The 14550-nt window shown below is 43.2% G+C and overlaps 1 protein-coding gene across 1 annotated transcript; it reads right to left on the reverse strand.

Moving 5' to 3' along the window:
* On the reverse strand, positions 1-3114 carry LOC123172967 (uncharacterized). Its single transcript, XM_044589843.1, has 2 exons — positions 2679-3114; positions 1-525 (listed from the first exon to the last, which is right to left on the reverse strand). The coding sequence occupies exons 1-2, from the start codon at positions 3033-3035 to the stop codon at positions 292-294; spliced, it is 591 nt and encodes a 196-aa protein (XP_044445778.1). The 5' UTR covers positions 3036-3114; the 3' UTR covers positions 1-291.
* Between the last annotated feature and the right edge of the window lie 11436 nt (positions 3115-14550).

The following is a 14550-nucleotide window of genomic DNA, read 5'->3' on the forward strand; positions in this document are numbered from 1 at the left end:
TACACAGAAGCCAGGAAGGTTCCATATCCAATTCTGCAACCGCAAAGCATCATCCATTCAAGGTTCTCACGACGTCGACGTCGGTTAACTACAGCCATTCTTTCTGCAAATGGTGATCAATCAGACGAGAGACATACTCTCATTAGTCATTACGGAACCTACATAATATAAAACTAACTCCTGGTCCAAGATAGATAGTAGATGGTTTGGCCGCCAAAATGGCAGCAGGGTCTACCAGACATTCGAGCAAAGCATATATGGTAGTAGCTAGCTAGTAGTAACTCAATAGTTTTACTCCATGTCATCTAGCTCGAGTTGTCCAGAATGGGTGATGAACTTGTAGTCTGTGCTCCCAGCGCCCATGAATGAAGGCGTCTCCAGCGCATCGGCAAGCAGGCCATGGAACGTCTCCAGTGCCTTCGGTGCCTGCGCTTCCAGCACCTTCTTCTTAACCTCCAGCCCCATGAGACCCATTGCCCACGACACCCGTTGAGACTGCACCTCAGAGATTATTGCTTCTTCCTCCTGTGCAGGACCAGCGAATATCATCAATAAATTAGCACCAATGAGATGGAACAACAAAGGGCTCGTTTCGCGGTAGCGGTTTTCCACCCCCAAGAGGATTGGAGATGGGAAGGGATTTGGTGAAACCCTTCCCTCCACCCAATCCCCACTTCCCAATCTCCAACTGGTTGTTTGGATGTAAAGAATTGATGTATCGAAATCTTGTGCTCCTACTAAAGATCAAAATTCTCAAGCTGCTGCCTGAAACCTACTACTCCTGGAATGGTGTAGCGGGGGTGCAATGTTCGTGGGTGTAGAACAGCCACACTCCTACTGGAAGCTAAAGATAGCTCCATGAAAATGTAGTCTTTATGCTGTTTTGGCGATAGCTTTGCAAGAGTTGCCGCTGCTGATGCTCAAAGCGTGAGCAAACCAAATAATGTCAGAGAACCACTATGACCTCATGAGCAGATTCTACAACACAACAACCTCTCCATTTACGTGCTTATGAAGATATTGCTCTATATATCATCTTTCACAACAACAAAAAATAACTTTGAGCTGTAAGAAAAGTCATGACGTGCACAAAGCATCGGTAACACGGTAGTCACGGCAGGCCTCGGTATTGATAGCACGGTAGTCAGATATTAAAGGGTAACGATTGTTCTCTAACATTGTCGACATGTGGAGAAAGAACACTATCTTTTAAATCTTAATCCACAAGTGATTTCTCAGCAGTGCTAACATGGGAATGCAGAAAATGAAGCAAACTGCGTAGTGTAGTTTGAAAAAGGAAAAGACTCAAGACAGATGCCACTCTCCCACATGCCAATAAAATTTCAGTGAAGCGGCAATTACAGGTTCGAAACAAATTGCTATTTTTGGATCCCATTCAAATTTCATCATAAGAGATATAACAGTGCGCACATAGAAAAATTAGCACTTCACTTAAGTTAATAACAAAAAAAGAGATATAACAGTGTACATCTATCATCTAAGAGTTCATGTGGAAGAGCCAACCAAATTCGTTAACCTAAGGAATAGTGGAAGGGAAGAACAAGAACCAGAACAAAAAAATTGAACAGATTTCCTTGAGAAGAAGCAACATTCGAGTACCTCTAGAAAGGACCTCTCTATAGCACAATCTTGCAAGTTAAGTCAAAAGTGAAGCCATAATGGACTAGTCTACAAACAAGTGACAACTTGGGGGAAGTGAAGAAAGAAACACATAACCAATGCAAAACAACCAAGACGGAGGTCCCGTATCCGCAAGAGCGCATCATTACATACGATAATCAATAATTGCAGTGGATAAATGATAGCGTAGCTACATTGGATACGGGTGCTACCGCGTACTTGTAATCTGATACCAGGTACTCTTGGCAAGCAAGCAAATTCTAGCCACAAAAAAAAGTTGCTAGTTACAGATAATATATATAATAAAGAAGTACCAATAAAAATATGGTAAAATGGGAACTGAATGACCTTGGATTTAAGGTAAATGAAATAGGTAATCAAAGACCAGCTCAAAATTTCCAAGCTGCTGCCTGAAACCTACTACTACTGCAAGGTGCAAGCACAAGATAGCACCATGAAATGTAATCTTTATGCTGTTTGGATGATAGCTTTGCAAGGCATGAGCTGACCAAAGAATATCAGAACCACTGTGACCTCACTAGCAGATTATACAACACAACACAACTCTCCATTTACATGCTTATTAAGATGTTGCTCTATCATCTTGCACAACAAAGCACAGTAGTGAGATATGAAAGGGTGACTGCTTCTTTTTTCTAACATCTAGACTTGTGTGGAAAAGGAACATGCTTTCTTAATCCAGAACTGATTTCTCAGCAGTGCTAAGTGCTAACAGGGGAATGCAGAACAAAGAAGCAATCTGGGTAGTGTAGTTTGATGCCAATGAAATTTCAGCGAAGCGGCAGTTACAGGTTTAAAACAAATTACTATTCTTGGATCCGATTCAAAATTCAGCACAAGAACACCGTGTGCAGATACAGAAGTTTAGCACTTGACTTAAGTTAATAATAACAAAAGAACGGATATACGTAACAGTGTACAGCTATCATCTACGTAGAACAATCTGCAACCGACAGAGAATATCGATGGAGAAGTAGCAGCAGCAAAAGATGGGGGGAAACGGGGAGCTGTCTCACCATGGACTCCGGGTAGGCGACCGCGTAGGGGTTCTGGAGCCTGTTCTTGAGCATGGCGATGCTCTCGTCCAGAGCCTGCATCTCTCGGGGAGAGAAGGGCATCCCGTCGATGATCTCCTTGAACCCTTCTTCCACGGAGGCCTTGGCCTGCAGCTTGTTGGCCAGCATCTGCGGGTTGACGAGGCGGACGGCGTCGGAGTCGACCATGGCCTTGAGCTTGACGGCGGCGTTGATGGCTGCGTCCGGCTCGAGTTGGCAGCAGGGGACCTCCTCCCCCTTCTCCATGGACCTCCTGGAGGCCTGCAGCAGCTCCTCCACGTCGCCGAGGGTGGTCACCGCGTGAGGCGTGGCCGCCATCGGAGGAGCCGACGGAGGGGAGAGAGTGGGAAGGGAGGTCTTTGTTTTCTTCAGGGGAGCGAGTGAGAGAGACAGCGACCTTATCTGTTGGGCGATGGGGAGCCAAACGTGTCGGGCTGCAGTGCATTGTGGTTGTGGGCCAAAACTGCCATGTGGGGCCGCGCTGGCAGCTCTGCCACTACAAGCCGAAATAATTTTAGAACGGAAATATAAATTTTCTAAAAGTTAATATGGGCATGTTTTTTAAAATACATTGACTTTTAGAATTCGGAAACATAAATTTTCTACACATGAACACTTCTCAAGCACGCATGCAAATTTCCTTTTATATATATACCAAAAACAAACCTATGCACATGAAAAAAAAATCATTTTCCTCGGCATATTTTTACATTTCGTCAAAAATTGGATTTTGACAACATGTTAAAAGAGTTTTATAAATAAAATAATTAAAGATTAAAAAACACTTTCTTAATGGGCCATGCCCACGGCCGACACATGTAATGTTGTTTTAGGTATTTGCATAACTATTCCCGGAACTAGCACGGAATAGGATGAGTCTCCACCGGATCCCATGCCAACATCTACGCTAGCAACTACTGGTCGGCCGCCAAACAACAATTTGCAAACACGTTCAAATCATAAAGTTACGCATCACATAATGTCCTGGATTCCCCCTCACTAAGGGCATCTTCAACGAGCTCTCTTACTTCTCCCCTACTTGTGGTGATTCACCCGGAGCAGCGGAGCGCGCCAATCCAACTAGTAATGGAGATACGAAAGGCTGGTGCCTTGAAGAGCGAGTAAATAGCATAAAACTACTACTTTACAGGTTAGGGTTTCAAAAACTAGTTGTTTCTAATTTTTCTCAGATAACTGCCAAGTGGGTGGTTGGCTATTTCAAAACCTAAAATGACCGTTGTTTAAAAATTAAACCTATTTATGACAGGTCAGACCCACACCTAAACAATCTTTCTGTTTGACCGTGTGTTTGCCCGTTAACTAAAATATGGGGCCCACATGCCAGTGTCTCTCCCCATTTTCTTCTCCTCTCTAGCACTCTTCTTCTCCTCTCTCTCCCTACGCGGAAGCACACCAGAGACCATGGCCGCCGGTCACATGCCGGCCCACTCCGCCGCGCAAAGCCACGTCCATCGCCTCGTTCCGCACTGAGGCCGGCCACGCCGGCACCACCACCAGGCAGAGCCATTGGAACGAGAACGTCGACCCTGCCTTCACGCCGAGGACGGCCACGCCGCCACCACCTCCAATTGGCGTCACTGGATAGAGCACGTCGAGCCCCGCCTCCGCGCGAGGCCGGCCACGCCACCACCACCTCCAGCCGGTTCCAAAGGACTGAGCTGGTCGAGCTGCTCCACCCACCTCGAGCCAGCGCGAGGAAGAGGGAAAGGAGAGAGGCCGCATGGCGGGGAGCTCACGGCAGTTACGGGTGCAGCTCGCCGGCTAGAGGAGGCGGCGGCCGGCATGCACGATGGATGGAGCTCCATAGTGGCCCGCACTAGACGAGCGACGAAAGGAAGATCTGGGCGGCGTTGGAAGGAAGCTCTGCAGCTGCGCGCTGTACGATGAAGGGCGACGGAAGGGAGCTCCACGGTGGCGCCATGGCTGCTGGCCGGCGAGCTCCACACGACAGCTGATGGCCGGCGAGCACGGCTGCGGGCGCCCGCTCCTCTCGATCTGGAGCACAGCCACGGGAAGGACTCGATTGCCTTTTTAATTTGTTTGCAGGGACTTGATTGCTTTTCTAAAATATTCACAGGGGCTTGATTGCTTTTTAAAAATTATTAGATTATGATGAAGAAACACTGACATGTCGGACCCACATGTCAGTGAACGGTCAAACAGACGGTTCGTTTAGGTGCGGGCCCGACGGGTTTAATTTTTAAACAACGGTCATTTGGGTTTTTTGAAACAGCTGACAGCGCGTTTGGTAGTTTTTTGAAAAAAAATTAAAAACCGGTAGTTTTTTACAGTGCTAGTCTGTAAACTAGTAGTTTTATGCTATTTACTCTTGAAGAGCCAACGAATGAATACGGTCCGCGAAGGCTAAGACTATAGGATCTTTCGCTGCTTTTTTCAGTGGGTCGTCGTCGAGTACGTTTGAGTGCGTGTGTGTGTCTCCGATCAAAAGATCCCCACCTTGGGCAGAACCTATAGCTTGCTCCACACATTCTCTGACCACAAGTGTTACTTCTTTTAGAGCATCTCCACTCGCCCCCTCCCCCCAACAGGCCCCCCGGGAGGGAGTCCAATATTTGCGTTGTTTTCCGCCTCTTATTCCGTTCCGTAGTTATAGGATTCTTTGGATTTTACTGTGTTCCTGCCTTCCTGGACCTCTTTTATATGTTTTCACCAGGTTAACGCTTATGGAAGTATATTGGAGTTTAAGGAAACAATGTCAAGCAAGGGTGGTAAAATCATGTCAATCAATGTGAAGAATTATTAGCTCAAAAGAATAAAGCATTGGAGAAGAGAAAGGAGTTGAAGCCACCAGAGCGCTCGACGGCTCATGGTAAGAGCATGCGCGCTCATACCACATGCCATGGCCACCGCCTGGTCAACTACTTACCCCCATGCGATTTGGTCTCAAATCAGAGACGCCTAGACACCAGAAACTCGTCCAGAACGAAGAACTCTAGCCACCGAAAGGATTCCGGAGGGGAAATTGATAGAGGGACTCCGCCCCCATCTCCGGGTCCGCGAGGATGTGTGGTGGCGGGACGTCAGAGTCTGCGAACTCTGCCCGGCGTGCGGCATTCCTCCTATCCCGCTGGCGCCACTCCTTGTCGGCGTACTCCTCCAACGTAATGGTGCTTCGGGAGGAGCCACCGCCGAGGTAGTGACAAATGCGACTACGTGCCTTCACGGCGATCGCATAGAGAGGCCGCCACCAGTGGGGCGTGTTGGCGGTGAGTGCCGCTCCTCCTTCATGCAGTGTCCGATTTGGACGCCGAGGTTGCGCGAGGGGCAGTGCAGAGGGGAAGTGGGCTCCGACTTGACGTGGAGGAATGTCTTCAGTGACGCTGGCGGACCGTGGATGTCGAGGAGCGAGCGACAATACATGAGCTCCATCTGCTGCTCGTAGTCGGTGTCCGTCACCGCATACAGTGTGTCCTGCGAGAGAACGGGCTTATGTGATGGCGGCGGCTGCTGCTGCGGCTAGTCCTCCTCGTCGCCAGAGGAGATGATGATCTCCTCCTTCGCGGAGTTCTCATAAATAAATGTTTCTAGACATTTTTTAATTTGTATTTTTAGAATTTTGTGAACTTTTTAAAATTTGCAGGATTTTTTTAAAATAGTAAAAAATAAAAAGTGCAAATTTTTAAACATATGGACCAAATTCAAATTCATGAGAAATTTTAGAATTTATGAATATTTTTAAATTCATCAAATTTTTTGACTTCACCATTTTTTTCCAAAAACTAACAGAAAAACTGATATCTGCTCCCTCCGTAAACTTTTAGAAGACATTTTAGGTCACTAAGTAGAGGTAGTATTTTTTTCCTCAGGAAACGGACAGGAACGAGCACAAAGAAGACAAGCCGAGCGAGCGGTTCGGGTAGCGGTCGAGCGGTTTGGGCGCCACACCATACGAGCGGGAGCACGCGCCATCTTGCGCTCTGGTTGCTCTGTTAGATTTTCGCCAAAAGAGAAAGGTGCTCCAAATTTTATGTCAAATTTTATGTACCACCAGTGGTAGTTACTACCACTTGAGATTTGTATGTTGTATGTAGTATATACCAAATCGGAGAGTGTGTAATAAAAATCATGGGCCAACTTGTAATTTTTTCATGTTACCCAATTTGAATTATCTTATATATAATATATGAACATACTTATAATTATCACTGTTCAAGATATCCTCCGATAAGATAAGATAAATGAGCCAATAAATCAGCCGATATGGCGATAAATCGGCCGATATACCGATAAACTAGCCGGTTTACCCCGTATCATGGGTCGACCAATAAGTTCCCGATAAGCTATATCCCCAACATTGATAATTATAAAGTAGTATATATTTGCACATCAATAGTAAAAACAAATTTTCTTATTTCTCGAAGGATTAGCATTAGAAAGGCGTGAGAAAATCGAAAAACCCTGTGAAGACCACATCAAAACCTTCTCTATATAAATCTTGCTCGTCCTCGAGCAACTGAGAAATAAAAGAGCGAAAGGGAGTTTGAAAAATGAGTACAAGGGGTTTACTGGATCATGGAGATAGAATACATCAATTCTCAAAATCTTGAGGTCTTAATTAATTAAGAAAAGATTTGCATTTGAATGATTACACCTAAGCTCGCTGCGTAGCCACAGATGGTTTAGCAGTACTTCAAGTTCACAAGTTAAACCTTGGTAGTTAACTAGGTGCGGAGCAAACGAAAAATTATTCTCTCAAGAGAATGGATTTGCATTTTGGAGCTTTTCGAAACATAAACATGACCATGGGTTTTGGGTAGAACAAAACATATTACTCAAGTATCACATTAACATTCACTTGTACTCCCTCCGTCCGGAAATACTTGTCATCAAAATGGATAAAAGGGGATGTATCTAGACGTATTTTAGTTCTAGATACATCTCTTTTCATCCATTTTGATGACAAGTATTTTCGGACGGAGGGAGTACTACCTAATCATGCCTCTCAAATACTTCCTTCAATCATTGTCTGTTGGAACTTCTATTTTTGGTGACGGGATTATGCCAAACAAATGATACATGCAAACGGTGGGTTTTCGTTGCCACTTCAGACGTTAACAGACTCTCATAGCCGAAATCCGAGCTGAAACTCTAGTGGATCTTTCATTTGCGAGCGAAGACCTCAACATAACTCAAGAGCGATGATGAAGTAACAGTTATGCGTGTTAAGCAATATATAGCAACAAGGCCATGGAACCAACAAGAAGCTGAAGAGCCTTGTATTGTAAAACCGTTTTTTGGCATAATCACAATCACCTCAATTTTTCATTCCTCTAGACAACTCTATCAGTAAGTATCATCAAGTCAATCAAATTAAGTTATATGGAGTTGAGTGTCTTATGTGCTAGTTTTCTTCAAAATTTGAGCCCCTAATTTTCTTTAAACCTTCCTCATTCTTTCTGACTAGATTTTTCTTTCAAAGTCATGCTTGACATCAAAGTTTTACTAGCAAGACATGGAATGGGAACTGGAACTAGATGATATTTGACTAACACGGGGAATGAAGCTTAGGTGCAACCAACCAGATAAAAGTATTAACTTAATTAAACTTACGAGGAAAGTGAATATACATATATTATACCTTCTTGCTTGCTCTTTTCTCAAGTCATGTGTCCTAGCGTTCTTCTCATTTCCAAACTGCTAGCGGCGTTCAAATCTGTAATAAGCTCATAAAAAATACCAAGAGATGGAACCAAAAGTTTTCTCTAAATTTTATTGTGCAAAACTGGAATTAAACATGACAACATAAAAAGTAAATAATTAAAAAAAATATGCATGCAAAGGTAACTAGGGGAATGAGCTTCCCCCAAGCTTAGGCTCTTGCCTAGAAAGGTCTACTCGTCACCACCACCATGGTCGTGCTGCGAGTGGGGCCACTGAAAAGCTGGTGGTGGTCCACTAGAGGAGGAAGGTGCAGCACCGGGCTGCCTAGCGGATGGACAAAGAGTGGTGAAGGCCTGGAGGTTGTGCGGAATCAAGTACATGTTGTTATTGGCTTGGTAGAGTGTCATCTCGACACTCACAACATGTTGCACTAGTTGCTGATACTTCGGTCAATGGCGCCTCCCAACCGTGCTCTCCACCACTGCCCCAATTGTGCCCATCGTCGAAATCAGCACCAGCACCGGTGGCGATCTCCCACTGGGGATCACTCGCGGGCTCAACAAACTGCAGTTGCATCAGTCCTAGCCTGGTTAATCTGATCCAAGGTGAGCACCCACTCCTGGAGTGTACTCACATCAAAAGCTTGCGTAAGGGTCAAGCAAACAAGTATTTGTCCCCTGTTAATCAGGGACACTTATAAGAGTTAAGGGAGTTAAGGCTGGGACCAAATCGAAGCTGAAACAGAAAAAAAACACTAAATTTTTAGTTTCTAGTACTAGAATGAAAAATTCGGTTTTTACTTTTTTTAACGAACTAAATTTGATCGGTTCGGTTTTCCATTGGTAACCGAACACGCAAGCACTACAGCACCAAGAGTGTTTCTCCGTGCGCACGCCGCTTAAAGGGCACGCCAGGTAGCCACGATAAGGGCTCATTTGGTTGTTAGGGTGGGAAAAACCAGGGCAATAAACCCTAGGGAGAGATTATCCTGTGCAGATAGGATCCCCACCAGGGGGAGATGTTCCCACTACCCCAGGTGCCCAAATGGCAACGAGAGGGGAGGGACGACCTCACGTGCAACATACAAACATAATACAACAGATCATGGATAAAAGTTACAAAAAAATCTATAAGAAAATTAGATGCATGCATAAAGTTTGGAATTTAAGTAAACTAGAATTAACATACATAAAGTTTAGAATTTAAGTAAACTAGAACAACAGTGGAGTAATATACACGTGGTACGTGACCACACTCCACTGTTTTTCAAGTAAATTCTATGATGAGTAAGTCTGTAACTTCATGAGAGTTTTTCTTAATGAATATACAAACTACCACCAGGTAATAAAGGACAACACAAACTTTCAAGGGGACAATCTTGAAGCTAGGATGAAGCAGCAGCAATATACCACCAGGTAATAAACCTTACATAACTACAGCTAGGATGAAGCAGCAGCAATATACATTCAAAGAGCCAATAGCTAGGAGGCTCAGGAATAAAACACAAAGATGGTAATATTCTAACCTCTCAGGCTCCCTTCGAATGATACTGATGGACATGCTCCCTTGTCTGAAGTATTGCTGTGAGATGGAAACCATAGACTGAAAAAATAATAAAAAGCATTTGGGTTAAAAGCACTGTCAATCCATATACATTTGCAACTAGCAAAAACCAGCAGCAAAAGATTCAAGTCATTGCCAATAGATCATGTAAATTGTAGGAGAACTAATTGTAAGCTAAAGTTGCTAAGTTTTACATTGTTTCATGATGCGGTTGTTGACAAGGCTTAGAAAACAGATGTTAAATCACACACAATTGCTCAAACAGAGAAATGGTAAATCACACACAATCACCCATAGTCCGCCTTCAATAATTGAACTTTCTATTAGTCAGGGCAGCTTCGCAGTACGAGCCAGGGTACGAGCACGAGCAAGCATACCTTGGTCCATCTAAGAAAGTTAGACTTTCCGTAACTCTGGGCGATGAAGCGGTACGAGCAGGAGTACGAGTGTGAGCGCTTGTACTCTACTCCGTCATTCACTCTAGAAGTTTGCTGCTTCTCCTCGATGCCTTGGTACTACGACCGGTAGTACGAGCGGCTGACTCGTACCATCAGCCGTCTTCTGCCATGTTTACTCATAATATCGGACTTTTTATTTCTCTTCTCTTCTTCCAAATTCTTCTTCCCTCGTATTTTTCTTCTACAAAGCATAGCTCAATGGTCCTTTTCATTAGGTTATCAAGACGAACACTTGGTAGAGAGTTTCTACACTAACAAAACTAAAAAAATTCCTCCTCCCTCCCCTGCAGCCATAGATGATGCATTTGCAACATGTGGCATGTTGCAAAAGGCTTTGCAATATGATCCATGTTGCAATTGGTGATCAAAGGCCCGCGTTTTTGCAATGTCATGCAACCTGGAGGTGACTGCAACATGGCCCATGTTCCAATGGGTGAGCACAACATGGTCCATATTGCAATGGCAACCATGATACTTGATCCCTCATTGAGAGCCTAAAGAAGCACAAGATCAATAAACAAAGAAATTTTGTTGGTAACCTTGCTCTCTTAGAGGTAATACATAATGACTAGTTATTTCTACTGCGTTCCAATGTAGTTGTGTTGTGGTTTTCCAACTCGATCATTTTGACCGTGTTGGAATGCAGGTGTGGTACTAGGAGAAATTCTATGTGGACAAAGTTAAACACAGTGTATACATAGATTAATCTCCTTGTCAGAAGCCTTTGATTCGGTTCTGGGACAAGGAGAGGGTGGCAAAGAGGGAGAAGGCCCACTTTGCGGAGTGAGATGTATGTAAATGTTTTGCTACATCTCCACTGCCACAAAATTAAGTTTTACTTTCTTTACCAACATACTAACCATTCATCTTGTATTCTTCGGAGTAGATTATTAAGCACCTCATGAGTGATGTGGAGTATGTACACAGACCTGTCCATGCCAGCAATGAAGTACGCACAATCTGAACCATATTTATTGCATTTTCATACTACAAAACGTATTCTAACTATATTCATCCTTCTATATGCACGGTCGCATATTGCAAAACAAAAAACTATGCAAGTAATAGAACATAAAAATAACTCAAAAATACACAGACGAACATAAGTACTTCAAGCCACTTGTTGATGGTTTAACTGACATTGAACTCGATACAAACCTGACCATCAGAAAACTACTCCGCGTTGTCAAGTGAATAGAGGTGAAGTCATATTCACAATTGCACAGTTTTATCTTGCACATTTTCGTGTGAAATAAAGCACCCCTTATTTCCAATGCAGGATAATAAGTTTGTTTTGCTCGACATAACAGATTAAGAAATTCAAGTTATTCTACTTATCTATTAGTGTGGCTCAATGCATGTTAAGCACTCGTTCTCCTTTATGTACAAGCTTTTGTAAGAAGGGTGACAAGTGCGCATGGCACAAGGGAGCACACAAAAGACATGATGAAGAGGAAGGGGAATCTACCGAACATGACAGTGACACACCTGCCAAGCAACAGTGAGGTCTTCAAGCACTAAATCGTCATCTGCAGAAGAAGATATAACACATATAGGTGATGAGGATGACACAATAATGCTAATGGGACACTGCGTTGGTCAACCACCAAATCAACCTCTGTTCTCATTAAGGAAGATGGGTATTCTTACTATGACCATGAAAAGAGGCAACTTCATGGTATGTCGTACACATCTTTCCAATCATCCATTATATAACATTGTTCTATCTATAGTTTGTAATATGGATAAATTCACATACTAAGTGCGGGTCTGAAAGAAACACTAGAATGGGTAAACAGCCAAGATGATAAAAATGCCTTAGGTTAATTTTTCAAACCTGCACTTAGTATGTTGATTTATCCATGTTACAATTATAAAAAGAGCAATGTTATATAACTGGATGATAGAACATGATGATAGAACACGATGTGTGTAACATACCACAAAGTTGCCTCTTTTCATGGTCATAGCAGGAATACTCATCTTCCTTCTTGACAATAGAGGTTGATTTCCTGTCTGAGCGGCGCAACGTCCCATTGGCATTAATGTTTGTGGTATCCTCATCAGCTAGATGTGTTGTATATTCTTCTGCAGATGGCGAATTAATTTCTGAAGGCCATCGTTGCCGCTTGGCAGGTGTTGTTGTCATGTTCGCTAGATTCTCTTCGTCTTCATCTTGTCTTCTGTGTGGTCCCTTCTATATTGTGCAGAGCGAGGTACCAACAAGATTTTATTTATTGCTCTTGTACTGCTTTATGCTCTCAGCGAGGTTATAAGGGTCAGGTTTACCCAATTTATACTCCCTCCGGACGGAGGGAGTACAATTTATGGTTTATGTAATCTAAACTGACTTCTGACTTTGTAGTTGGACATAGTAGGCGCCTTGCGCACAATGTGAACCTTCTCATGAAGTGTCCATCTGTAGATCTTTTGTTTTCTTTGATGTGTTGCACCAGGCCTTTGTAAGTAATTGCTTGCTCTTTCGGGTCTTTGTATGCCGCGAACAGTTTGGCTTCTTTCTGTTTTCTTTTGGACTCGATCGTCTTGTGTGCATGCCTTCGTTTAATTTCAGGTGCCTCACCTTCTGAAGGCAGGCCCATGTTATTTACTACATACTCTACCTTTATCGTTAATTGTTTTCTGTTTTCCTAACAAAATTTGTTTTCTGTTGACAACAAATGCCTCAACTTCTGTATTGAAAGCTAGTTTCTTTACTGGACGAATTTGAATATTGCAAAGATGTAATAATAACCCCTTAAGATTAGGTTTGCAATATTTTTCCTCTGATTGCCATGCAAGGCTTCCCAAATAAGGTCATAAATAGCACCTTGATAGCAGACCATGTAGTGTGACAAGTTGTTAATAGCAAAATATATATCATAATAATTAGATAAATTGCAAAAAAGTAGGCAAAGGCAAAATGTAGTGTGACAAGTTGTTATTACGTGCATGTGCTGTTTTTCAATAAAATAATATATACATACCTTCTCTCTAGCCGTTGGCCCTTTATTTACACAAGCCATGACGGGTGATGCATCCTAACATTAGCGGAAGGTCGTTACTTTTTTTTTCTTTAGCAACGAAACTCCATATCGTACTAAAGGAAAATTGGGCTTATATGTACCTATGCTTTCTGCGGCTTCGGTGTGGTAGGAGTGTGTGAATCAGTAATCCCACTTTTCTTCCTCGAAGAATTCATGGCAGGTGATGCTCGCTGATAAGAGGCACACCACAACAGATACATGTCAATCATATGGGAAAATTTGGAGAAGAAAAAAAAGTCAAATCTATGTTCTTATTCCACCCTACATGGCCTAGCTTTAATTAACAACAGTTTGATTAATGACGATTATTGGAGACCAAAAAAAGGAGCTGCATTGTTCCCTATACATGATACTCCCACCTTTCCAGTTTAAATTAAGAAGAGTTCTGTCAACAACAATCAGGGCCGGCTCTATGTCTTTTAGGGCCCTAAGGCAAAGTCGCGATGTGGGCCTTTAAGACTACCTATAATGTACTGTATATAGATGTACATACACATATGTATCTAATTTCATATGAAAAACTCGCGGTGCTTAAAAAAATAAGTTTCATTGCGCATTTCCTGATGCAAAATCACACGTATTCTCGCCGCCATGCCACCGTGCCGCCGTCTTCCCCAAGTGCAAACAGAGGTCGATGCGTGAAACATGAATGCTAATTACATAATGCTTTCAGCAATCAGAGCAAAAGAGATGTGCTAACATGCTAGTTAAAAAAAAACTGAAACTACAGGTACGCAGCTTTACTTCAAACTGATACCGAAATAGAGCTTAGCTAGACATACTTCGTTCAGCAAATAAAACAGCGACTTGACCAATTGGATGAATTCAAGTGTTTAGCACTAGATAGATCAATTACCACATAGCAGTGCTACAAGGAACAGAACTAGTCTTTTCAAATAATGAGGACTAATTAGCAGCTACTACAAACTTAAGAACAGCACGTACTGATCCATACTAGATGCTAGCCAAACGTGATTAGTGACTCGTCAGCTAGCAGCACAACCGATTCAGCAAATCCCAACACCCTGCTACCGAGTGACAAAAGCACCGCATAAATCGTAGGTCTGACCTTGTGTCCCCTAGAGCTGAGCGGCAGGTTCCCTACGACGGCTGCACTCGTGGTAT

Source organism: Triticum aestivum, unplaced genomic scaffold (genome assembly GCF_018294505.1).
Source record: "Triticum aestivum cultivar Chinese Spring unplaced genomic scaffold, IWGSC CS RefSeq v2.1 scaffold27977, whole genome shotgun sequence".
Taxonomy (NCBI): domain Eukaryota; kingdom Viridiplantae; phylum Streptophyta; class Magnoliopsida; order Poales; family Poaceae; genus Triticum; species Triticum aestivum.

Excerpts from the sequence above, each read along its gene's own strand:
- LOC123172967 (XM_044589843.1), bottom strand. The coding sequence starts at position 3,035 with ATGGCGGCCACGCCTCACGCGGTGACCACCCTCGGCGACGTGGAGGAG. Across the intron at positions 526-2,678 it reads TCGCCTACCCGGAGTCCATG|GAGGAAGAAGCAATAATCTC; the intron begins GTGAGACAGCTC and ends GGTCCTGCACAG.